This window comes from Pipistrellus hanaki (genome assembly GCF_964339955.1).
Source record: "Pipistrellus hanaki genome assembly, chromosome: 3".
NCBI classification, from domain to species: Eukaryota; Metazoa; Chordata; class Mammalia; order Chiroptera; family Vespertilionidae; genus Pipistrellus; species Pipistrellus hanaki.
Window position 1 is genome coordinate 167,736,463 of NC_140505.1, and position 27,982 is coordinate 167,764,444.

The 27,982-nt window shown below is 37.2% G+C and overlaps 5 protein-coding genes across 5 annotated transcripts in view; all 5 read left to right on the forward strand.

The window, feature by feature from the left end:
- LOC311619388 (taste receptor type 2 member 43-like) overlaps positions 1-27,982 on the forward strand; it is a 197,990-nt gene that overhangs the window by 66,029 nt on the left and 103,979 nt on the right. The window lies entirely within an intron of this gene.
- LOC311618667 (taste receptor type 2 member 19-like) overlaps positions 1-27,982 on the forward strand; it is a gene marked incomplete at both ends in the record, with an annotated part of 83,396 nt that overhangs the window by 15,485 nt on the left and 39,929 nt on the right. The gene's annotated exons all lie outside the window — the stretch shown is intronic.
- On the forward strand, positions 4,146-5,096 carry LOC311618670 (taste receptor type 2 member 43-like; the record flags this gene model as incomplete). The annotated part of the gene is made up of 1 exon (XM_084876220.1): positions 4,146-5,096. The coding sequence occupies one exon, from the start codon at positions 4,146-4,148 to the stop codon at positions 5,094-5,096; it is 951 nt and encodes a 316-aa protein (XP_084732346.1).
- LOC311618671 (taste receptor type 2 member 19-like) lies at positions 14,543-15,493 on the forward strand (the record flags this gene model as incomplete). Its single annotated transcript, XM_084876221.1, has 1 exon — positions 14,543-15,493. One exon carries the CDS (start codon positions 14,543-14,545, stop codon positions 15,491-15,493), a length of 951 nt encoding a protein of 316 aa, XP_084732347.1.
- LOC311618672 (taste receptor type 2 member 43-like) lies at positions 23,657-24,607 on the forward strand (the record flags this gene model as incomplete). The annotated part of the gene is made up of 1 exon (XM_084876222.1): positions 23,657-24,607. The coding sequence occupies one exon, from the start codon at positions 23,657-23,659 to the stop codon at positions 24,605-24,607; it is 951 nt and encodes a 316-aa protein (XP_084732348.1).

Consider the following 27,982-nt stretch of genomic DNA (forward strand, 5'->3'; position numbering starts at 1 on the left):
GGTATCATAAGCTATGGAATAGATATGTAATGTTTTTTCATTACAATGAATTCTGTCTCTTAGAAAACTGGATAAAGTCACACCTTTGAGAGATCTCCCATTTAACTGCCTTCTTCATCATTATCATCACCATCATCATCCTGTTACCTTATTTAATGACTTATATTTCAAATGTTTACACACATAACTTGGGCAACGTGTAAATCATTTCTTAATGCTCATTGTATCTAAATTATGTTAGTAATTAGAAAAGTTAAAATCAAGTGAAAAGCTTTAAAAATAGAATGTTCTTTTATTTTAAATGTATTGCTTGAGCAAATTATTCATGGATGATCTTAAAATCATGTAATTAAGCTACTGAGACCCATTTTTAACTTTAGAAATAAAATAAATGAAAAATGACTCCTAAAAATAACTCATAGAATAGGATTGTATCTCTTTGATTGATGTATTTATATTTTGGTTATTTGAACACACACACACACACACACATACATATATACATATATATATATATATATATATATATATATATATATGTTGATGAAATCTTTATTGTACTGAAGGCTTATGTTACCAATCATAAACCACATAAGAGACAGTCTGTTCACACAGAATAATGATAATTTATCTCTTCTAGAAGTAAACAACAAAAGGAAAAAAAAAAACAAGTTTAAAATATGATGGAAACACACAAAAGTGGTCAGTAGTTTTGTTCTTTGTTGGAGGAATACAATTTTATATACTTTAACCAAGTCTGAATCTTAATTTCAAAAGCACACTTCTTTCCTGCCATACTGATACCATTCCAAAAGCAAAATCCACACCACCAACGTAAAAAGGATATGGCTCAATGAAGAAAGTAGTTGCTGATTACATCAAAAATTAGGAAACAAAATCATTATCAAAGAATTTGAAATCACAAGAACTTTAAAAATTCAGAACTTTGAAATTTCCCTCCTGAGATATTAATGCCTTTAGTACATTCTTGCTAGTAAAACAGATGCATTCTATCATTCCAAGTTGTACTTATAAATATGCTGCTTGGTAATGGAAAATAGATGTTATGTCTTAGCACAAAATGGCAGCCATTACTTCTGGTAAATATTTTTGGTGAGATGCACTCTTTGGTGAGATGCAAAATGACATTGAGAAGCCACCTTATTTTGTGTCTTGCCTGCCTCCTGATATTCTCAGAATCTTCAAGTAATTTGCAGAGGAGAAACCACAAGACCAGAATGAATGAGTGAAGACCATCTATTTTAGCCCATGGACCATCAGACCTGCTCTAGGCCAATCAGCTTGCATTGCTGCATCAGCTGTTACACATGGAACTTCCCTTGGAGTTTCTATTGCTCTAACAAGTAATGGCCAGAAATTATTTCTACCTGACAAGCTAGGTCAAGATCCATTTTTCTTCTCAGAAAGTTTTCTGCTAGCCCAAGTAGCTGCTTTCTGTGGCTTGGCATTGGACAGGAGTTGCTGAAGGTGCCTGCCCCTGCCTTGACTTTTCCAAACAAGTCTGGGCCCCCAGGTGTTCACTTAGACATGTCCTGGCTTAAGGACACTACAGATGCATGTGTTTTCTCAAGGGTGCTTACCCTGCTGATTGTATCTAATAGTTAGTTGTAGTTCAAGCTGTTGTTACAATAAAAGCCTAAGGAGGCCGACAATGGAGGATGCTTATTTCCTAAAGCCAAATAGCCCCTTAGCCTTCTCCTTCACAAAAAACGTGGGTCAGAGTAATCTGTTCTTCCATCAATCAGTGTCTGCTGGTCAGTAGCTTTTCCTGAAATTTGGAGAAACATTTTTTTCAATAGCTTAAACTATCCTGTGTCTTCATTATCACCAATGAATCTCAGTAATAAGGACATATGCCCGAAACCAGTTTGGCTATGTGGATAGAACGTCGGTCAGCGGACTGAAAGGTCCCAGGTTCGATTCTGGTCAAGAGCATGTACCTTGGGTGCGGGCACATCCCCAGTAGGCGGTGTGCAAGAGGCAGCTGATGATCGATGTCTCTCTCTCATCTATGTTTCTAGCTCTCTATCCCTCTTTCGTCCTCCCGGTAAAAAAATCAATAAAATATATATATTTTAAAGACATATGAAGTTCAGGTGGTATCTGAAAAACTGATTCTAAGGCTTTCTTAGATCTTCTTTTGCTTCAAGGGACTGGTTGTAGGAAAGTAGGTTGAGGTACTTCTATACCTCTTTCTTTATAAACTCATGCATTTGCTCTTTTCCTCTTTTTTTTCTGGATGATTACTAATTTGTACACTATGTCTTGTAATGTCAGCCCAACCTTAGGTTATAAAGAGGTTGTGTCTCATGAACTACTGTGTTGCATTTTGAATATCTGTTGCTATAGTAAAAATGTCTTACAATGCAGCTTTTACATCATCAATGAAGATATTCTCTAATAGTAGTTGCATCTATTTCTATTAAGTAACCTCTGGAAATGGAACACAAGACGAATGAGGTCAGCTCAGAAGGATTAATCTGCTCTTAAGTGTTTGTCCTTATCCTTTGACTAGAGGCCAGGTGCAGGAAATTCGTACATGGATGGGGGTGGGTGGGTGGGTCCCCTCAGCCCAGCCTGAACTGTCTCCAATTTGGGAGCCTTTGAGTGATGCCTGACTACCAATTTAGGCCTTATCCCATTAAATAGACAGTCAGACATCCCTCTCACAATCCAGGACAGCTGACTCCAACCACTCACCTGCCTACTTGCCTGATTGCCCTTAACTGCTTCTGCCTACCAGGCTGATTACCTGCTAACCACTCCCCTGCCAGTCTGATCAATGCTGAACTGTTCCTCTGCAGGCCCGAATGCCCCTAACTGCTCTCCCTTGCCTGTCTGGTCACCCCTAACTGCCCTTCCCTGCCAGCCTGGTTGCCCCTAGCTGCCCTCCCTTGCTGGCCTGGTCACCTCTAACTACCCTCACTTGCCACACTCATTGCCCAAACGGACCTCCCCTGAAGTCTTGGTCCCACCCCAAGTGTTCCCCTGGAGACCTGGAAACTCCCTACAGCCTTCCACTGCAGGCCTGCTTTCCTTGCAGGCCTGGTCACTCCCAAAAGCCCACCCCTGGAGGACCGGTCACCTCTAACTGCCCTCCCCTGCAGGCCTGGTCACCTCTAACTGCCCTCCCCTGCTGTCCCGGTTGCCTCTAACTGTCCTCCCCTTCATGCCTGGTTGTCCACAACTGCTCTCCTGCAGGCCTGCTCACCCCCAAATGTTCTTCCTTGCTAGCCCGGTCACCCCTAATTGGCTTCCCTGCCAGCCTGGTCACCCCTAACTTCCCTCATGTGTAGTCCTAGCCTCCCTAACGGCCCTACCTTCAGGCCTTGTACCTCCAATCTACCCTTCCCTGGAGATCAAGTTCCCCCAACTGCCCTCCCTTGCCGGTATGGTTCCCCCGAACTACCTTTCACTGTACGTATTATCCCTCCCAACTGTCCTCCCCTGAAGTCCTTGTCACCCTCAACTGCCCTCCCTTGCAGACCAGGCTCCTCTCAACTCTCCTCACCTGCTGGCCCCTAAGCTCTGCCTTGCAGACCTGATCCCTCCCAACTGCCCGACTCTGCTGGTCATCTTATGGTGGCCATCTTGTGTCCACATGGGGGGGCAATCTTTGACCAAATGGGGGCAGAAAACTTGTGTAGATGTGATGGTCAATTTGCATATTACCTCTTCTTTATATAGGCCAGCTTTCACTGTATATTAAAAGTATTGGGCTTTTACATTTTCCTAAAGACACAATTGATGAAAACAAATTATGGAGAGCTTAAACAAAGAAAATTGCAAATCAATGAAAGAGAATATGTCTACATTTGCATGCTGGCAAATGAAAATTCAGCTTTTACAAGAGCATCAGTTATGATATATTCCAGCCTACAGCAAGGACATTATTTGAATAGGAGTAAATTTGAGTTGTTTGGGTAATAGGAATGTTTTCATAAAGAAAACATTGAACTCTTGCATTAGCATTCCCTGTTGCTTTCTTCTTGGCATTGGTCATAGAATTTAAAAAAAAGAGGAATTTTATACACATTCAAGATCAGCTGCAAATAGAACTTAAGGCCAGAATAGTAAAGGATTCAGAACCAATAATATTAGACTTGGCTTTTTATTTTTTAAACATGATAAATTTATTACCGAACATTCTTTCCATCCTCATGATAGTGCAATGTGTTCTAGGAAGTTCTGCCAATGGCTTCATAGCGCTGGTGAACTGCATTGACTGGGTCAAGAAACACAAGATCTCCTGTGCTGATGGAATTCTCACTGCTCTGGCTGTCTCCAGAATTACTTCGCTCGCGATAATAGTATTCAATTGGTATGGGACTGTGCTGCATCCACCCATCTATAATTCAGAAGTAAAAAGTATTGTTCATATTTCCTGGGTAGTAAGCAACCATTTTAGTCTATGGCTTGCTTGTAGCCTCAGCATACTTTATTTGCTCAAGATAGCCAATTTTTCCAGCCTTTTATTTCTTCACCTAAAATGGAGAGCCAAAAGAGTGGTTCACATGATACTCTGGGGCACTTTGGTCTTCTTGATTTTTCATCTTGCAGGGGTAAGCACAAATGCAAAAATGGAGATGAATGTATATAAAGGAAACATCACTTGGGAGAGCAAATTGAGTGACATTGCATACCTTTCAAATGTGATCATATTCAGTCTTGCAAACTTCATACCCTTTACTATGTCGCTGACAGCTGTTCTGCTGTTGATCTTTTCCCTGTCGAAACATCACAAGAGGATGCAGCTCAGTGGCAAAGAATCCCAAGATCCCAGCTCCGAGGTCCACATAAGAGCCATGCAAACTGTGATTTCCTTTCTCTTGTTGTTTGTCATTTTCTTCTTCGCTCAAATCATCTCAGTTTGGAATTCAAGTACTCAGCAGAACAATTCACTTACTATGGTTTGCAAGTTTTTTGGAGCCCTGTATCCATCAAGCCACTCATTTATCCTGATTTGGGGGAATAAGAAGCTGAGACAAGCCTTTCTGTCATTTCTGAGGCAGGTGAGGTGCTGGCTGAAGGAAAGGAAATCAACGGGGAACCTTGTGTCTTCTGCAAGAAAATAAACTGGTGAAGTTTGCAATGTTTTGCACTTCCTACTACCTTTGTTAATGTGTATGGAATTAGCTAAGGTATACCTAGAAAAGCTTGTACTAGAAAAGCTTGTATATATACGCAAAAATATATATGGGTGGGTGTTTATAAAAAGTACAAGAAAGATGATAAGATTGCCACATTATTGTTTTCAGGTAAACAATCTAATTTTATAAAATATTGTAAGAAATTGCTCAGAATTGTAAATTTATGAATACTTCACATACATATTCTATGTTATCATCCTGCAAGCAAAGAATTTATGCTCTATATTTATGCAATTTTAAGGACTGATAACTCATCTCAGGGAATTACTGACATTTTCAACTATAATTAGTACCACACATATGTACCACAGTGAGTTCAAATTTTCTTGTTTGAACCTCTAATCTTTGGGATGGCAAGGGTATTCAATTCTAAATCACACTCTGAGGATACATGCTTGAAATAGATATTGTTACATCATGAATTCTTACTTCTTGGCTAATAGAAAACAATCAGAACTCTTAGGAAAAGATTGTAATGAAATTTAAAAAATGTCAAACACATTTAGAATGTATTTCATATTCAGGCACAATAAATAGTACTAAAGATTATTAGATTTAATACAATAGGTAAAAGATTGGAAAATAAACAAGTACTACAATTGTAATAAAGAAGAAAGCAAAATAATCATGATGTCTTTACTGATGCTATTGGTTTTAAATTGAGAAGACATTTTCCAATTCAAAAACTTATATCAATTAATTTAGTTTACATATTCACCATGTTTGGGCCTCTGAATTTGGAATCATCTGGTCCATCTTTCTATTTCAGATTCCTTTTAAACTTCAGAGAAAACATTTAATTTTTACCTATCTTAAATATATGCTCAAAATAAGTGTAGTATATAATTATGATACATAAGTCAATGATCTTTCTGAACACATGGAAACTGATATCTATGACATCTATGTAACATTATAAAAAAAGTCTTGAGATCTGTTTGTATTATAATCTTATAGGAAATAGTGAAATAGACAGTGTGTTGAAATATATTTGTTTTTGAGTTCTATCATAAGAAAGAAATGTATAAACTTGTTCAACACCTGGGGCGGTATGGCTTGTCCTGGGAAGTGGAAGTGACTGGGGGAGCGGTCAAACTGGGAAAAAGGAAACATGTAATACTTTAAACAATAAAGAAAGAAAGATTTTTTTTTTTAAGAAGAAAGAACAGTATAACCTTGTTCAACAACTAAAATGGTAGTATTATGATATTTTAACAATAATATCTATACCTTATATATATTTCACTCATCTGATTTATTCCTTTTTTTCTTTATCATTTGTCTGCTTAGTAGAATATAAGAACTATAATTTGAGATAATGTCTTTCCTGTTCCCTGCTAAGTCTCCAGAACATAAAACCCAGCCCATGGCATAACTGGAGAAAATGATATTCTAAATATTAAATAATTACATGAATAAGCCACATTAGATCTAGAAAACCAATAAAATCAAAATCTATCACAAAATCAGTAGGTGGCATAGATTTCCTGCCTTAGACTGTGAGAATGAACAGAAGTCACCAATAGGCTCCAAAACATAAAGCGACTCATACATAATCTAAATTTCCTATTGCTTTTTACACAGTCCTGATGTGTTCAAGGTGTCTCCTCTATGCAGTTATCCATGGAAGAAGGCTGATCACAAGTATGCCATCTCAGACATGTGCTTTCCACAATTGGCTTCAATCATGGCCATTGCAGACAGCAGGGCATGTGTGGGAGATGCTTTGGGTGTGGGCCTATAAATGGTGCACTTAATTTTCATTCACAAAACATGGATCCACAGCACTGACATTGCCATGCCATCTGTAAGGGAGTCTGAAAAACATAGTCACTCTATTGCCCAGAAAGGAGACTTTCTGTTTAGGACATGGATATTGGAGGGCACTTAGAAACCTCAGAAGCTTTTCAGTTGAAAAGCCAGTTAGATATTGTAAAAGAAAGAAAGTTACTCCGCTTAGAAGGGTGCCATATTTGTTCATGTCACTGATAATTTGTCATGCCTTTACATCAGTCTTAAATGTATTTCTGCATTTCTTCATAAATTCTAAATAATTCAAGTTCCTACTAAATATTCCTGACTTCACAAAACTATAATTGATTTTACATTGTAGCTTTTGTAGCTGCCTTGTGTATATTCCTGGTATACATTGCTTATAACTTCTGACTTAACTTCTATACTATTTGCCCATGATTATTTTTAGTTATTTGTTCTAGGACTTGGGTGTGGTCTTTGAATTAGAAATAATTGCAATAAGTGATTTATGTAAATTAAATTACATCAACAAAAATACTAGATATGTACAAGGATCTTATTGATAAGTAGCAAATCATAACTGAATTAGATAAAAGCTTTCCCCCTAGCAATTGCTATTCAAAATTTAAAATATTTTCATTTACATTTTTGTTCCAAAGAGATAGAAATTCAAATTTGTGGAAAATAATCTCTCTCATATTTGCATATTTACATATTTTTTTCCTCCATATATTCAGTGGCACAAAGGAAAATTTGCAGCTGGTGTCAAGATAAGTAGAGAACATTTATGTTTATACTAGAGGCCAGGTGCATGCAAATTCATTCATTGGAGAGGGGTCCCTCAGCCATGTTTCCCCTCTCACAGTCTGGGAGTCCTCAGAGGCTGTAGGTGACCTAGTTATCAGGTATAGACTACGCCCCCTACATCTCTGTTGCTGCCACTGCTGGCAGCACAAGCTTCAGGCAGCTTTAGTTACGTGAGCGTGGTATGGCCCTGGGTGGCTGGGCAGCTGCCATCTGAGACTTGCCTGTGCCTCAGGCTGGCCCTGGGCAGCTGGGGGCTCAGGATACTGGGGGACTCTGAAAGAAGATGCACAGCAAAGCTTAGGGGTCTGGGTCCTGCCATCTTGTGGCTGTGGGTATTGCTATCTATGAGAGAAGGGTACTCAATTAGCATATTCCCTCCCTATTGGCTGTGGGCACCACAATCTTTGTGATGGTGTGAGGATCAATTACCATATTCCTCTATATTAGATAGGATAGTAGCTGACTGTAAGCAATACTATAGGTATGCCTGAAATGCTTGTGTCTTTACAGCACTGTTCAGTTTAGCACTGGAATTACAATTCAAACAAAATGGACTATTCTTTTGTGAAAGTCTCTGGAACTACATATCAAGGCAGAATTTTGGTTGTTCTTTCTGGAATTATGATGGAAATGTTTATGGAAAACATTGTAAATGGATGTCCATCTACAACTGTTTCACTATAAAGCTTTCATTGAGGCACAACATTAGAAACACTCTTATAGCAATGTCAATTGAAATGAAGGCCACCTTTCTGGTTGTGTCAACAGGAATGCTCATCTTAGGAGTGCTGGGAAATGGGTTCATCGGACTGGTGAACTGCATGGAATGGCTCAGGACTGGGAAAGTTTCCTCAGCTGATCTGATCCTCACCAGCTTGGCTCTGGCCAGAATCATTCAACTGTTGGTGATACTCTTGGATTCATTTATAATGGGGATAGCTCCACATCTGTACGCTACTGGTAAACTAGAAAGGGTGGTTAGTATTCTTCGGGCACTAACTAACCACCTAACTATGTGGTTTGCCACCTGCCTCAGCATTTTCTACTTCCTTAAGATAGCCAATTTCTCCCATTCCTTTTTCACGTGGCTGAAGTGGAAAATCAACAGAGTGCTGCTTCTGCTTTTACTGGGGTCTTTCTTCCTCCTGTCTCTTAACCTCTTAATGAATGGTGCTCTCAGTGAATTGTGGTTGAATTCCTACAGGGCACATGAAACAAATATGACTTTGCGGTTTGAAGAAAATGAAATATTCTTTCTCAAAAGTCTTCTTCTTCTTAGTTTGACCTATATTATTCCCTTTTTCCTGTCCCTGATCTCTTTGCTCCTTTTATTTCTGTCCTTGGTGAGACACACCAAGAATTTTCAGCTCAACTTGACCGGCTCGGGGGACTCAAGCACAGAGGCCCATAGAAGGGCCATGAAGATGGTGACAATGTTCCTCCTCCTCTTTATCACTTACATTATTTCTATTCTAACAGCAAGTTGGATCTTCACTATAGTAGAGTCATATGAAGTTATGATGCTTTTCATGATGATTTCAACTGCTTTTCCCTCAGGCCATGCTTTTATTATAATCTTTGGAAACAGCAAGCTAAAACAGATTGCCTTGAGGCCACTGTGGCACTTAAATTCTCTGAGAAAACCAAAACCTTTGCCTTTATAGACAGAATTTGAAATAACCTGGTGCATTCTATGAGAAAATACCTTAATAGAAAACGTTCAGCATTTCTTTATATCAGAGTCTGTTAAATAGCACTAAAATTTCTCTACAACATGCCTTTAGTAATTATATTTTTTTAAAGTGATAAGACATAATATTTGACCAATGGTATATCACCACTCTATTAAAGTTTTTGGTAACAGTAGAGTATTTGAGATCTGAAGAAGTATGGTTATAAAAGTCTATAATGAAATAATTGATAAATGTATAAATAATATACAATGTAATATGAATAATTATATATAGAATTATAGTTACTGAAAAGGAAAAAGTAACACAAATTTTTTCTAACTAAAGATAACTTTGAAAATAGAATCAAAAAAGAATTGTGAAAGTTAAGTGTAATAATACGTTATGTAAACATAAAAGTGTTAATATTAGTGTGATGCTTTTAATGTTGAAAACGATCTGAAATAATAGAAATATTCATACTGTATTTCTTGGATTATGCATTGATAAACAACTTTGTTCAAGAGTATGGCATTATGCATACAATGTGAATACGCATATCCTAAGACCCAATAATTGTACTTCTCCTTTTTATACTAGAGAATTTTTTATACATGTGTGACAGAATATACTTGCAAAATATGCATGTTAATTCTGTTATTAATGGCTGAAATTGATGTGTCATATTGAGAAATCATATAATTGCTCATTGGTTATAAAATGGATAAATCATGGCATACGGACACAATAGAAAATGAACAAATTCAACATATAACTTTCTTAGTTCCTTATTGGAGAAAAAATGCAGAAACATAGAAAGGCAAATATGTAAAAGCAAAATACATATTTAGTGTAGTACTTGGGTATGTTTACACATATGTAGTGCAACTTCTGTAATAAAATGATTCAGATTAATGACAATAGCTGGACATGTAATAAGCAGAGAAGGAAAGTTTGCTTACTAATGATGCTATTAAAATATGAAATAAGTTTATATGCTGTATTTTATATAGAGGTTATATACATTTCATATGATAATTCTATATAAGCAAAATTTGTTTTGTTTGATTATCAGTGCCTTAATTATATGATGCAGTAAAAAATAGCAAATACATTATCATAAATATTTTGTTTGTAACTTACTCTTGATAAAGTTTTAGGTGATATTGTTCTTTCAAATTAGACCTGATGTTGAGAATTAGGTATCATAAGCCATGGAATAGATCTGTAATGTCCTTTCATCACAGTGAATTCTGTCTTTTAGAAAACTGGATAAAGTTACACTGTTCAGAGATCTCCCATTTAACTGCCTTCATCATCATCATCATCATCATCATCATCATCATCTTGTTCTTATTTAATGATTTATATTTAAAATGTTTACACACATAATTTGGGCAATGTGTAAATTATTTCTTAATGCTCATTGTATCTAAATTATGTTAGTAATTAGCAAAGTTAAAATCAAGTGAAAAGCTTTAAAAATGGAATGTTCTTTCATTTTAAATGTATTGCTTGAGCAAATTATACATGGATAATCTTAAAATCATGGAATTAAGCTACTGAGACCCATTTCTAACATTAGAAATAAAATAAATTCAAAATTACTCCTATTGATAAAGTCTTTATTGTACTGAAGGTTTATGTTACTGACCATAAACTACATAGGAGATAGTCTCTTCATACAGAATAATGACAATTTTTCTCTTTTAGAAGTAAACAATAAAAACAAACAAACAAAAAAAAAACAATGCAAGTTTAAAAAATGATGGCAATACACAAAAGTGGCTGATAGGTTTGGTCTTTCTCAGAGGGATACAATTTTATAATTTAACAAAGTCTGGCCTTGAATCTTAATTTCAAAAGCACACTTCCTTCCTGCCTTACTGGTGTCAATCAGAAGGTAGAATCCACATCACCAACTTAAAAAGGATATAGCTGAGTGAAGAAAGTACTGATTTAGGAAACAAAATCATTATCAAAGAATTTGAAATCACAAGAACTTTAAAAATTCAGAACTTTGAAATTTCCCTCCTGAGATATTAATGCCTTTGTACATACCTGCTAGTAAAACAGATGCATTCTATCATTCCAAGTTGTACTTATAAATATGCTGCTTGGTAATGGAAAATAGATGTTATGTCTTAGCACAAAATGGCAGCCATTACTTCTGGTAAATATTTTTGGTGAGATGCACTCTTTGGTGAGATGCAAAATGACATTGAGAAGCCACCTTATTTTGTGTCTTGCCTGCCTCCTGATATTCTCAGAATCTTCAAGTAATTTGCAGAGGAGAAACCACAAGACCAGAATGAATGAGTGAAGACCATCTATTTTAGCCCATGGACCATCAGACCTGCTCTAGGCCAATCAGCTTGCATTGCTGCATCAGCTGTTACACATGGAACTTCCCTTGGAGTTTCTATTGCTCTAACAAGTAATGGCCAGAAATTATTTCTACCTGACAAGCTAGGTCAAGATCCATTTTTCTTCTCAGAAAGTTTTCTACTAGCCCAAATAGCTGCTTTCTGTGGCTTGGCATTGGACAGGAGTTGCTGAAGGTGCCTGCCCCTGCCTTGACTTTTCCAAAAAAGTCTGAGCCCTCAGGTGTTCACTTAGACATGTCCTGGCTTAAGGACACTACAGAGGCATGTGTTTTCTCAAGGGTGTTTGCCCTGCTGATTGTATTTAATTGTTAGTTGTAGTTCAAGCTGTTGTTACAATAAAAGCCTAAGGAGGCAGGAAATCAAGGATGCTTATTTCCTAAAGCCAAATAGCCCCTTAGCCTTCTCCTTCACAAAAAACGTGAGTCAGAATAATCTGTTCATCCATCATTCAGGGTCTGCTGGTCAGTAGCTTTTCCTGAAATTTGGAGAAACATTTTTTTCAATAGCTTAAACTATCCTGTGTCTTCATTATCACCAATGAATCTTAGTAATAAAGACATATGCCCGAAACCGGTTTGGCTGAGCGGATAGAGCGTCGGCCAGGGGACTGAAAGGTCCCAGGTTTGATTCTGGTCAAGAGCATGTACCTTGGGTGCGGGCACATCCCCAGTAGGCAGTGTGCAAGATGCAGCTGATGATCGATGTCTCTGTCTCATCGATGTTTCTAGCTCTCTATCCCTCTTTCATCCTCCCTGTAAACGAATCAATAAAATATATATATTTTAAAAAAGACAAATGAAATTCAGGTGGTATCTGAAAAACTGATTCTAAGGCTTTCTTAGATCTTCTTTTGCTTCAAGGGACTGGTTGTAGGAAAGTAGGTTGAAGTACTTCTATACCTCTTTCTTTATAAACTCATGCATTTGATCTTTTCCTCTTTTTTTCTGGATGATTACTAATTTGTACACTATGTCTTGTAACTGTCAGCCCAACCTTAGGTAATAAAGAGGTTGTGTCTCATAAACTACTGTGTTGCATTTTGAATATCTGTTGCTATAGTAAAAATGCCTTACAATGCAGCTTTACAAAATCTAGGAAGATATTCTCTAATAGTAGTTGCATCTATTTCTATTAAGTAACCTCTGGAAATGGAACACAAGACGAATGAGGTCAGCTCAGAAGGATTAATCTGCTCTTAAGTGTTTGTCCTTATCCTTTGACTAGAGGCCAGGTGCAGGAAATTCGTACATGGATGGGGGGGGGGGGGTCCCCTCAGCCCAGCCTGAACTGTCTCCAATTTGGGAGCCTTTGAGTGATGCCTGACTACCCATTTAGGCCTTAACCCATTAAATAGACAGTCAGACATCCCTCTCACAATCCAGGACAGCTAACTCCAACCACTCACCTGCCTACTTGCCTGATTGCCCTTAACTGCTTCTGCCTACCAGGCTGATTACCTGCTAACCACTCCCCTGCCAGTCTGATCAATGCTGAACTGTTCCTCTGCAGGCCCGAATGCCCCTAACTGCTCTCCCTTGCCAGTCTGGTCACCCTAACTGCCCTTCCCTGCCAGCCTGGTTGCCCAAACTGCCTTCCCCTGAAGTCTTGGTCTCACCACAACTGTTCTCCCCTGCAGACCTGGAAACTCCCTACAGCCTTCCACTGCATGCCTGCTTCCCCTTCAACAGCTTTTTCTTGCAGGCCTGGTCACTCCCAAAAGCCCACCCCTGGAGGGCCGGTCACCTCTAACTGCCCTCCCCTGCTGTCCCGGTTACCTCTAACTGTCCTCCCCTTCATGCCTGGTTGTCCACAACTGCCCTCCCTGCAGGCCTGGTCACCCCCAAATGTTCTTCCTTGCTAGCCCGGTCACCCCTAATTGCCTTCCCTGCAAGCCTGGTCACCCCTAACTGCCCCATGTGCAGGCCTGGCCCTCCCCAACGGCCCTACCTTCAGGCCTTGTACCTCCAAACTGCCCTTCCCTGCAGACAAAGTTCCCCCAACTGCCCTCCCTAACAAGGCATGGTTCCCCCCAACTACCCTCAACTGTAGGTATTATCCCTCCCAACTGTCCTCCCCTGAAGTCCTTGTCACCCTCAACTGCCCTCCCTTGCAGGCCTGGCTCCTCTCAACTCTCCTCACCTGCTGGCCCCTAAGCTCTGCCTTGCAGACCTGATCCCTCCCAACTGCCCGACTCTGCTGGTCATCTTATGGTGGCCATCTTGTGTCCACATGGGGGGGCAATCTTTGACCAAATGGGGGCAGAAAACTTGTGTAGATGTGATGGTCAATTTGCATATTACCTCTTCTTTATATAGGCCAGCTTTCACTGTATATTAAAAGTATTGGGCTTTTACATTTTCCTAAAGACACAGTTGATGAAAACAAATTATGGAGAGCTTAAACAAAGAAAATTGCAAATCAATGAAAGAGAATATGTCTACATTTGCATGCTGGCAAATGAAAATTCAGCTTTTACAAGAGCATCAGTTATGATATATTCCAGCCTATAGCAAGGACATTATTTGAATAGGAGTTAATTTGAGCTGTTTGGGTAATAAGAATGTTTTCATAAAGAAAACATTGTACTCTTGCATTAGCATTCCCTGTTGCTTTCTTCTTGGCATTGGTCATAGAATTTAAAAGAAAGAAGAATTTTATTCACATTCAAGATCAGCTGCAAATAGAACTTAAGGCCAGAATAGTAAAGGATTCACAGCCAATAATATTAGACTTGGCTTTTTATGTTTTGGACATGATAAATTTATTACTGAGCATTCTTTCCATCCTCATAATAGTGCAATGTGTTCTAGGAAGTTCTGCCAATGGCTTCATAGCGCTGGTGAACTGCATTGACTGGGTCAAGAAACACAAGATCTCCTGTGCTGATGGAATTCTCACTGCTCTGGCTGTCTCCAGAATTACTTTGCTCGCGATAATAGTATTCAATTGGTATGGGACTGTGCTGCATCCACCCATCTATAATTCAGAAGTAAAAAGTATTGTTCATATTTCCTGGGTAGTTAGCAACCATTTTAGTCTATGGCTTGCTTGTAGCCTCAGCATACTTTATTTGCTCAAGATAGCCAATTTCTCCAGCCTTTTATTTCTTCACCTAAAATGGAGAGCCAAAAGAGTGGTTCTCATGATACTCTGGGGCACTTTGGTCTTCTTGATTTTTCATCTTGCAGTGGTAAGCACAAATACAAAAATGGAGATGAATGTATATAAAGGAAATATCACTTGGGAGAGCAAATTGAGTGACATTACATACATTTCAAATGTGATCATATTCATTCTTGCAAACTTCATACCCTTTACTATGTCTCTGAAAGCTGTTCTGCTGTTAATCTTTTCACTGTGGAAACATCTGAAGAAGATGCAGCTCAGTGGCAAAGAATCTCAAGATCCCAGCACCGAGGTCCACATAAGAGCTATGCAAACTGTGATTGCCTTTCTCTTGTTGTTTGTCATTTTCTTCTTTGCTCAAATCATCTCAGTTTGGAATTCAAGTACTCAGCAGAACAATTCACTTACCATGGTTTGCAAGGTTCTTGGAGCCCTGTATCCATCAAGCCACTCATTTATCCTGATTTTGGGGAATAAGAAACTGAGACAAGCCTTTCTGTCATTTCTGAGGCAGGTGAGGTGCTGGCTGAAGGAAAGGAAATCAACGGGAAACCTTGTGTCTTTTGCAAGAAAATAAACTGGTGAAGTTTGCAATGTTTTGTACTTCCTACTACCTTTCTTAATGTGCATGGAATTAGGTAATGTATACCTAGAAAAGCTTGTACTGAAGTTAATCACAAAAATATACATGTGTGCATGTTTATAAAAAATACAAGAAAGATTATAAGATTGCCATATTATAGTTTTCAGGTAAACAATCTAATTTTATAAAATATTGTAAGAAATTGCTCAGAATTGTAAATTTATGAATACTTCACATACATATTCTATGTTATCATCCTGCAAGCAAAGAATTTATGCTCTATATTTATGCAATTTTAAGGACTGATAACTCATCTCAGGGAATTACTGACATTTTCAACTATAATTAGTACCACACATATGTACCATAGTGAGTTCAAATTTTCTTGTTTGAACCTCTAATCTTTGGGATGGCAAGGGTATTCAATTCTAAATCACACTCTGAGGATACATGCTTGAAATAGATATTGTTACATCATGAATTCTTACTTCTTGGCTAATAGAAAACAATCAGAACTCTTAGGAAAAGATTGTAATGAAATTTAAAAAATGTCAAACACATTTAGAATGTATTTCATATTCAGGCACAATAAATAGTACTAAAGATTATTAGATTTAATACAATAGGTAAAAGATTGGAAAATAAACAAGTACTACAATTGTAATAAAGAAGAAAGCAAAATAATCATGATGTCTTTACTGATGCTATTGGTTTTAAATTGAGAAAACATTTTCCAATTCAAAAACTTATATCAATTAATTTAGTTTACATATTCACCATGTTTGGGCCTCTGAATTTGGAATCATCTGGTCCATCTTTCTATTTCAGATTCCTTTTAAACTTCAGAGAAAACATTTAATTTTTACCTATCTTAAATATATGCTCAAAATAAGTGTAGTATATAATTATGATACATAAGTCAATGATCTTTCTGAACACATGGAAACTGATATCTATGACATCTATGTAACATTATAAAAAAAGTCTTGAGATCTGTTTGTATTATAATCTTATAGGAAATAGTGAAATAGACAGTGTGTTGAAATATATTTGTTTTTGAGTTCTATCATAAGAAAGAAATGTATAACCTTGTTCAATAACTGGGGCGGTGTGGCTTGTCCTGGGAAGTGGAAGTGACTGGGGGGGCGGTCAAACTGGGAAAAAGAAAACATGTATTATAATACTTTAAACAATAAAGAAAAAAAGATTTTTTTTTTAAGAAGAAAAATCAGTATAACCTTGTTCAACAACTAAAATGGTAGTATTATGATATTTTAACAATAATATCTATACCTTATATATATTTCACTCATCTGATTTATTCCTTTTTTTCTTTATCACTTGTCTGCTTAGTAGAATATAAGAACTATAATTTGAGATAATGTCTTTCCTGTTCCCTGCTAAGTCTCCAGAACATAAAACCCAGCCCATGGCATAACTGGAGAAAATGATATTCTAAATATTAAATAATTACATGAATAAGCCACATTAGATCTAGAAAACCAATAAAATCAAAATCTATCACAAAATCAGTAGGTGGCATAGATTTCCTGCCTTAGACTGTGAGAATGAACAGAAGTCACCAATAGGCTCCAAAACATAAAGCGACTCATACATAATCTAAATTTCCTATTGCTTTTTACACAGTCCTGATGTGTTCAAGGTGTCTCCTCTATGCAGTTATCCATGGAAGAAGGCTGATCACAAGTATGCCATCTCAGACATGTGCTTTCCACAATTGGCTTCAATCATGGCCATTGCAGACAGCAGGGCATGTGTGGGAGATGCTTTGAGTGTGGGCCTATAAATGGTGCACTTAATTTTCATTCACAAAACATGGATCCACAGCACTGACATTGCCATACCATCTGTAAGGGAGTCTGAAAAACATAGTCACTCTATTGCCCAGAAAGGAGACTTTCTGTTTAGGACATGGATATTGGAGGGCACTTAGAAACCTCAGAAGCTTTTCAGTTGAAAAGCCAATAAGATATTGTAAAACAAAGAAAGTTCCTCTGCTTAGAGGGCTATTTGTTCATGTCACTGATAATTTGGCATGCCTTTACATCAATCTTAAATGTATTTCTGCATTTCTTCATAAATTCTAAATAATTCAAGTTCCTACTAAATATTCCTGACTTCACAAAACTATAATTGATTTTACATTGTAGCTTTTGTAGCTGCCTTGTGTATATTCCTGGTATACATTGCTTATAACTTCTGACTTAACTTCTATACTATTTGCCCATGATTATTTTTAGTTATTTGTTCTAGGACTTGGGTGTGGTCTTTGCACTAGAAATAATTGCAATAAATTATTTATGTAAATTAAATTACATCAACAAAAATACTAGATATGTATAAGGATCTTATTGATAAGTAGCAAATCATAACTGAATTATATAAAAGCTTTCCCCCTAGCAATTACTATTTAAAATTTAAAATATTTGCATTTAGATGTATGTTCCAAGGAAATATAAATACAAATTGGTGGAAAATAATCTCTCTCAGATTTGCAAGTTTACATATTTTGCTTTCTTCATTTAGTCAGTGGCACAAAGGAAAATTTGCAGCTGGTGTCAAGATAAGTGGAGAAGATTTATGTTTATACTAGAGGCCAGGTGCATGCAAATTCATTCATTGGAGAGGGGTCCCTCAGCCTTGCCTTCCCTCTCACAGTCTGGGAGTCCTCAGAGGCTGTAGGTGACCTGGTGATAAGGCAAAGGTGGCAACCCATATATCTATGCTGCTATAACTGGTGGCAGCACAAGCCTCAGTTGGCCCAGGTTCCCTGAGCATGGGGCGACCCTTGGTGGCTGGGCAGCTGCCATCTGAGGCTTGCCTGTGCCTCAGGCCAGCCCTGGGTGGCTGGAGGCTGAGGAGACTAGGGGACCCTGGAGGCAGATGCACAGCAAGGCTTAAGGGTCTGGGCACTGCCATCTTGTGGCTGTGGGTGCTGCTATCTTTGAGGGTGGGGCAGTCAATTAGCATATTCCTACCTTATTGGCTGTGGGTGCCACCATCTTTGTGATGGTGTGGAAGTCAATTAGCATATTCCTCTTTATTAGGTAGGATAGTAGCGACTATAAGCAATACTACAGGTATGCCTGAAATGTATGTGTCTTTACAGCACTGTTCAGTTTAGCACTGGAATTACAATTCAAACAAAATGGACTATTCTTTTGTGAAGGTCCCTGGAACTACATCTCAAGGCAGAATTTTGGTTGTTCTTTCTGGAATTATGATGAAATATTTATGGAAAGCATCGTAAATGGATGTCCATTTGCAACTGTTTCACTATAAAGCTTTCATTGAGGCACAACATTAGAAACACTCTTATAGCAATGTCATTTGAAATGAAGGCCACCTTTCTGGTTGTGTCAACAGGAATGCTCATCTTAGGAGTGCTGGGAAATGGGTTCATCGGACTGGTGAACTGCATGGAATGGCTCAGGACTGGGAAAGTTTCCTCAGCTGATCTGATCCTCACCAGCTTGGCTCTGGCCAGAATCATTCAACTGTTGGTGATACTCTTTGATTCATTTATTATGGGGATAGCTCCACATCTGTACGCTACTGGTAAACTAGAAAGGGTGGTTAGTATTCTTTGGGCACTAACTAACCACCTAACTACGTGGCTTGCCACCTGCCTCAGCATTTTCTACTTCCTTAAGATAGCCAATTTCTCCCATTCCTTTTTCACGTGGCTGAAGTGGAAAATCAACGGAGTGCTTCTTCTGCTTTTCCTGGGGTCTTTCTTCCTCCTGTCTCTTAACCTCTTAATGAATGATGCTCTTACTGAATTGTGGTTTAATTCATACAGGACACATGACACAAATATGACTCTGCGGTTTGAAGAAAATGAAATACTCTTTCTCAAAAGTCTTCTTCTTCTTAGTTTGACCTATATTATTCCCTTTTTCCTGTCCCTGATTTCTTTGCTCCTTTTATTTCTGTCCTTGGTGAGACACACTAAGAATTTTCAGCTCAACTTGACTGGCTCAGGGGACTCAAGCACAGAGGCCCATAGAAGGGCCATGAAGATGGTGACAATGTTCCTCCTCCTCTTCATCACTTACATTATTTCTATTCTAACAGCAAGTTGGATCTTCACTATAATACAGTCATATGAAGTCATGATGCTTATCATGGTGATTTCAACTTCCTTTCCCTCAGGCCATGCTTTTATTATAATCTTTGGAAACAGCAAGCTAAGACAGATTGCCTTGAGGCCACTGTGGCACTTAAATTCTCTGAGAAAACCAAAACCTTTGCCTTTATAGACAGAATTTGAAATAACCTGGTGCATTCTATGAGAAAATACCTTAATAGAAAACATTCAGCATTTCTCTGTATCAGAGTTTGTTAAACAGCACTAAAATTTCTCTACAACATGCCTTTAGAATTTATATTTTTTTAAAGTGATAAGACATAATATTTGGCCAAAGGGTATATCACCACTGTATTAACAGTTTTTGGTAACAGTAGAGTATTTGAGACCTGAAGAAGTATGGTTATAAAAGTCTATAATGAAATAATTGATAAATGTATAAATAATATACAATGTAATATGAATAATTATATATAGAATTATAGTTGCTGAAACGGAAAAAGTAACACAAATTTTTTCTAACTAAAGATAACTTTGAAAGTAGAATCAAAAAAGAATTGTGAAAGTTAAGTGCAATAATATGTTACATAAACATAAAAGTGTTAATATTAGTGTGATGCTTTTAATGTTGAAAAGGATCTGAAATAATAGAAATATTCATACTATATTTCTTGGATTATGCATTGATAAACCAACTTTGTTCAAGAGTATGGCATTATGCATTCAATGTGAACACGCATATATTCCAAGACCCATTAATTGTACTTCTCCTTTTTATACTAGAGAATTTTTTGTACATGTTTGACAGAATATACTTGCAAAATATGCATGTTAGTTCTGTTATTAATAGCTGAAATTGAGGTGTCATGTAAATGGTCAAATTGAGAAATCATAATTGCTCATTGGTTATAAAATGGATAAGTAAATCATGGCATACGGACACAATAGAAAATGAACAAATTCAACCTATAACTTTCTTAGTTCCTTATTGGAGAAAAAATACAGAGACATAGAAAGGCAAAATACATATTTAGTGTAGTACTTGGGTATGTTTACACATATGTAGTGCAACTTCTGTAATAAAATGATTCAGATTAATGACAATAGCTGGACATGTAATAAGCAGAGAAGGAAAGTTTGCTACTAATGATGCTATTAAAATATAAAATAAAGTTTATATGCTGTATTTTATATAGAGGTTATATGCATTTCATATGATAATTCTATATAAGCAAAATTCTTTTTGTTTGATTATCAGTGCTTTAATTATATGATGCAGTAAAAAGTAGCAAATACATTATCATAAATATTAATATTTTGTTTGTAACTTACTCTTGATAAAGTTTTAGGTGATATTGTTCTTTCAAATTATAGGTGATGTTGAGAATTAGGTATCATAAGCCATGGAATAGATCTGTAATGTCCTTTCATCACAGTGAATTCTGTCTCTTAGAAAACTGGATAAAGTTACAATGTTCAGAGATCTCCCATTTAACTGCCTTCATCATCATCATCATCATCATCATCTTGTTCTTATTTAATGATTTATATTTAAAATGTTTACACACATAATTTGGGCAATGTTTAAATATTTCTTAATGCTCATTGTATCCAAATTATGCTAGTAATTAGCAAAGTTAAAATCAAGTGAAAAGCTTTAAAAATGGAATGTTCTTTCATTTTAAATGTATTGCTTGAGCAAATTATTCATGATGATCTTAAAATCATGGAATTAAGCTACTGAGACCCATTTCTAACATTAGAAATAAAATAAATTCAAAATTACTCCTAAAAAATAACTCATGGAATAGGATTGTGTCTCTTTGATTGATGTATTTATATTTTGGTTATTTATATATATATATATGTGTGTGTGTGTGTGTATGTGTTGATGAAGTCTTTATTGTACTGAAGGTTTATGTTACTGACCATAAACTATTGATACATAGGAGACACTCTCTTCACACAGAATGACAACATTTCTCTTTTAGAAGTAAACAACAAAAACAAACAAACAAACAAAAAACAATGCAAGTTTAAAAAATGATGGCAACACACAAAAGTGGCTGATAGGTTTGGTCTTTCTCAGAGGGATACAATTTGTATAGTTTAACAAAGTCTGGCCTTGAGTCTTAATTTCAAAAGCACACTTCTTTCCTGCCTTACTGGTACCAATCAGAAGGTAAAATCCACATCACCAACTTAAAAAGGACATAGCTGAATGAAGAAAGTACTGATTTAGGAAACAAAATCATTATCAAAGAATTTGAAATCACAAGAACTTTAAAAATTCAGAACTTTGAAATTTCCCTTCTGAGATATTAATGCCTTTAGTACATACTTGCTAGTAAAACAGATGCATTCTATCATTCCAAGTTGTACTTATAAATTTGCTGCTTGGTAATGGAAAATAGATGTTATGTCTTAGCACAAAATGGCAGCCATTACTTCTGGTAAATATTTTTGGTGAGATGCACTCTTTGGTGAGATGCAAAATGACATTGAGAAGCCACCTTATTTTGTGTCTTTCCTGCCTCCTGATATTCTCAGAATCTTCAAGTAATTTGCAGAGGAGAAACCACAAGACCAGAATGAATGAGTGAAGACCATCTATGTTTAGCCCATGGACCATCAGACCTGCTCTAGGCCAATCAGCTTGCATTGCTGCATCAGCTGTTACACATGGAACTTCCCTTAGAGTTTCTATTGCTCTAACAAGTAATGGCCAGAAATTATTTCTACCTGACAAGCTAGGTCAAGATCCATTTTTCTTCTCAGAAAGTTTTCTGCTAGCCCAAGTAGCTGCTTTCTGTGGCTTGGCATTGGACAGGAGTTGCTGAAGGTGCCTGCCCCTGCCTTGACTTTTCCAAACAAGTCTGAGCCCCCAGGTGTTCACTTAGACATGTCCTGGCTTAAGGACACTACAGAGGCATGTGTTTTCTCAAGGGTGCTTACCCTGCTGATTGTATCTAGTAGTTAGTTGTAGTTCAAGCTGTTGTTACAATAAAAGCCTAAGGAGGCAGACAATGGAGGATGCTTATTTCCTAAAGCCAAATAGCCCCTTAGCCTTCTCCTTCACAAAAAAACGTGAGTCGGAGTAATCTGTTCTTCCATCAATCAGTGTCTGCTGTTCAGTCCCAGCAGCTTTTCCTAAAACTTAGAGAAACATCTTTTTCAATAGCTTAAAATATCCTGTGCCTTCATTATCACCAATGAATTCTAGTAATAAAGACATATCAAGTTCAGGTGGAATCTGAAAAAAATGATTCTAAGGCTTTCTTTTATCTTCTTTTATCTTCTGCAGAAGTGGTCTCCCACAATTGCCCTCCCATGCTGGCCTGGTCATCCCAACTACTCTCCCCTTTAGCCCTCGTCCCCCTGAACTGTCCTCCCTTGCTGTCCTGTTTGCCCCAACTGCCCTCCCCTACAGGCCTGTTCCACCCCAACTGCACTCCCATGAAGGTCTGGTTCCCCACTTCCAAATACCCTCCCCTGCTGGCCTGATTGCCCAAAACTGCCCTCCCCAGCTGGCCATCTTGTGTTGGCCATCTTGTGTACAGATGGCAGGGGCCATCTTTGACCACGCAGCTGCGAACATCCTGTGATTGTCAATTTGCATATTATCCCTTTATTATATAGGATGGCTTTCACTGTATATTCAATGTACTGAGCTTTTATGTTTCCTAATGAATGCATATTATGGAGAGCATAAACAAAGAAAATTACAAATCAATGAAAGAGAATATGTCTTAATTTGCATGCTAGCAAATCCGAATTCAGCTTTTACAACAACAGTTATGATATATTCCAGCCTACAGCAAGGACATTATTTGAATAGGAGTTAATTTGAGCTGTTTGGGTAATAAGAATGTTTTCATAAAGAAAACATTAGCATTCCCTGTTGTTTTCTGCTTGGCATTGGTCATGAATTTAAAAGAAAGAAGAATTTTATACACATTCAAGATCAGCTGCAAATAGAACTTAAGGCCAGAATAGTAAAGGATTCACAACCAATAATATTAAACTAAGCTTTATTTCTTTTAGACATGACAAATTTATTACCGAGCATTCTTTCCATCCTCATAATAGTGCAATGTGTACTAGGAAGTTCTGCCAATGGCTTCATTGCGCTGGTGAACTGCATTGACTGGGTCAAGAAACACAAGATCTCCTGTGCTGATGGAATTCTCACTGCTCTGGCTGTCTCCAGAATTACTTCGCTCGCGATAATAGTATTCAATTGGTATGGGACTGTGCTGCATCCACCCATCTATAATTCAGAAGTAAAAACTATTGTTCATATTTCCTGGATGGTAAGCTACCATTTTAGTCTGTGGCTTGGTACTAGCCTCAGCATATTTTATTTGCTCAAGATAGCCAATTTCTCCAGCCTTTTATTTCTTCACCTAAAATGGAGAGCCAAAAGAGTGGTTCTCATAACATTCTGGGGCACTTTGGTTTTCTTGGTGTTTCATCTTGCAGCAGCAATCACAGATGCAAAAATGAAGATGAATGTATATAAAGGAAACATCACTTGGGAGAGCAAATTGAGTGACATTGCACATCTTTCAAATGTGATGTTATTCATGCTTGCAAACTTCATAGCCTTTAGTATGTCGCTGACAGCTGTTCTGCTGTTGATCTTTTCCCTGTGGAAACATCTCAAGAGGATGCAGCTCAGTGGCAAAGAATCCCAAGATCCCAGCACCGAGGTCCACATAAGAGCCATGCAAACTGTGATCTCTTTTCTCTTGCTGTTTGTTATTTTCTTCTTCACTCAAATCATCTCAGGATGGAATTCAAGTACTCAGCAGAACAATTCACTTACCATGGTTTGCAAGGTTCTTGGAGCCCTGTATCCATCAAGCCACTCATTTATCCTGATTTGGGGTAATAAGAAACTGAGACAGGCCTTTTTGACATTTCTGAGGCAGGTGAGGTGCTGGCTGAAGGAAAGGAAATCAACGGGGAACCTTGTGTCTTCTGCAAGAAAATAAAGTGGTGAAGTTTGCAATGTTTTGTACTTCCTACTACCTTTCTTAATGTGTATGGAATTAGGTAGTAATGTATACCTAGAAAAGCTTGTACTGAAGTTTATCACAAAAATATATATGTGTGCATGTTTATAAAAAATACAAGAAAGATTATAAGATTGCCATATTATATTTTTCAAATAAGCAATCTAATTTTATAAAATATTGTAAGAAATTGCTCAAAATTATGAATTTATGAATACTTCACCTACATATTCTATGTTATCATATTGCAAGCAAAGAATTTATGGTGTATATTTATGCAATTTTAAGGACTGATAACTCATCTCAGGGAATTATTAACATTTTTACTGTAATTAGTATCACACATATGTACCACAGTGAGTTCAAATTTTCTTGTTTGAACCTCCAATCTTTGGGATGGTAAGGGTATTCAATTCTATATCACACACTGAGGATAGATGCTTGAAGTACATATTATTTCATCATGAATTCTTACTTCCTGGCTAATAGAAATCAATCAAAACTCTTAGGAAAAGATGCAGGTAATGAATTTAAGGAGAGACAAACACATTTAGAATTATTTCATATCCATGTACAATAAATAGTACCAAAGATTATTAGATTTTATACAATAGGTGAAAGCTTAGAAAATAAACAAGTTCTGCAATAGTAATAAAGAAGAAAGCAAAATAATCATGATGTTTTTACTGATGCTATTGTTTTTCAATTCAGAAGACTTACTAATTTAAAAATTTATATCAATTTATTTAGTTTACATATTCATTATGTTTGGGGCCTCCAAATTTGGAATCATCTGGTCCATTTTTCTATTTAAGAATGCCTTTTAAACTTCAGAGAAAACATTTAATTTTTACCTATCTTAAATATATGCTCAAAATAAGTATAGTATATAATAATGGTACATAAGTCAATGACCTTTCTGCACATATGAAAATTGTTATCTATGATGTCTATGTAATAATTATATAAATGTCTTCAGATCTGCTTGTATTATAATCTTATGTAAAATGGTGAAATAGAGAGTATCTTAAAGTGCATTTGGTTGTGAGTTCTATCATAAGAAAGAAATGTATAACCTTGTTAAATAGCTAGGGTGGTGGGGCTTGTCCTGGGAAGTGGGAGTGACTTGGGGGTCGTCAATCTGAGAAAAATGAGACATATGTAATACTTTAAATAATAAAAAATGAAAGAAAGAATTTAAAAATATATATATTTTATTGATTTTTCTTATAAAGAGGAAGGGAGAGAGAGAGAGAGCTAGAAACGTCGATGAGAGAGAAACATCGACCAGCTGCCTCTTGCACACCCCCTACCGGGGATGTGCCTGCAACCAATGTACATGCCCTTGACCGGAATCGAACCTGAGACCTTTCAGTCCGCAGACTGATGCTCTACCACTGAGCCAAACCAATTTTGGCAGAAAGAATTTTTTTTAAGAAGAAAGAAAAGTATAACCTTGTTCAACAACTAAAATGGTAGGGTTATGATATTTGAACAATAATATCTATACCATAATGTATATATTTCATTCATCTGATTTATTCATTTGTTTCTTTATCACCTGTCTGCTCAGTAGAATATAAGAACTATAACTTGGGATGATGTATTTCCTGTTTCCTGCTAAGTCTCCAGGACATAAAACCCAGCTCATGGGATAAATGGAGAAAATTATATTCTAAATATTAAATGAATAATATTTAATGCATGAATAAAGCCACATTAGATCTGGAAAACCAATGGGGAAAAAAAAACTTATTAAAAAAATCAGTAGGATGCATAGCTTTCCTGGCTGTTTCTTCACCATTCCAGTGCCTCTTAACAAATCTGTATGTGCTCGGTTCCAATTACTGCCTTAGACTGGATGAATGTACAGAGGTCGCCAATAGGCTCCAAAACATAAAGCGACTCATACATAATCTAAATTCCCTATTGCTTTTTATACAGTCCTGATTTGTTCAAGAAGTCTCCTCTATGCAGTTATCCAGGGAAGAAGGCTGATCAAAACTCTGCCATCATAAACATGTGGCCTCCATGATGGAAGGCCATTGCAGACAGCAGGGCAAAGAAAGATGTATGGGCAGCATGTGTGGGACATGCTTTGGTTGTGGGCCTATAAATGGTGCACTTAATTTTCATTCATGAAACATGGATCCACATCACTGACATTGCCATACCATCTGTAAGGGAGTCTGAAAAACATAGTCACTCTATTGCCCAGAAAGGAGACTTTCTGTTTAGGACATGGATATTGGAAGGCACTTAAAAACCTTAGAAGCTTTTCAGTTGAAAAGCCAATAAAATATTGTAAAACAAAGAAAGTTCCTCTGCTTAGAGGGCTATTTGTTCATGTCACTGATAACTTGGCAGGCCTTTACATCAGTCTTAAATGTATTTCTGCATTTCTTCATAAATTCTAAATAATTCAAGTTCCCAAAATATTACTGACTTCACAAAACTATAATTGATTTTACATTGTAGCTTTTGTAGCTGCCTTGTGTATATTCCTGGTATACATTGCTTATAATTTCTGATTTAACTTCTATACTATTTCCCCATGATTATTTTTAGTTATTTGTTCTAGGACTTGGGTGTGGTCTTTGAACTAGAAATAATTGCAATAAGTTATTTATGTAAATTAAATTACATCAACAAAAATACTAGATATGCACAAGGATCTTATTGATAAGTAGCAAATCATAAGTGAATTATATAAAAACTTTCCCTCTAGCAATTCCTATTTAAAGTTTAAAATATTTGCATTTAGATGTATGTTCCAAGGAGATAGAAATACAAATTGGTGGAAAATAATCTCTCTCAGATTTGCCAGTTTACATATTTTACTTTCTTCATTTAGTTAGTGGCACAAAGGAAAATTTGCAGCTGGTGTCAAGATAAGTGGAGAAGATTTATGTTTATACTAGAGGCCAGGTGCATGCAAATTCATTCATTGGAGAGAGGTCCCTCAGCCCTGCATCCCCTCTCACAGTCTGGGAGTCCTCAGAGGCTATAGGTGACCTGGTGATCAGGCAAAGGTGGCAACCCATATATCTATGCTGCTATAACTGCTGGCAGCACAAGCCTCAGCTGGCCCAGGTTCCCTGAGCGTGGGGCGACCCTTGGTAGCTGGGCAGCTGCCATCTGAGGCTTGCCTGTGCCTCAGGCCAGCCCTGGGTGGCTGGAAGCTGAGGAGACTAGGGTACTCTGGAGGCAGATGCACAGCAAGGCTTAAGGGTCTGGGCACTGCCATCTTGTGGCTGTGGGTGCTGCTATCTTTGAGGGTGGGGCAGTCAATTAGCACATTCCCTCCTTACTGGCTGTGGGTGCCACCATCTTTGTGATGGTGTGGGAGTCAAT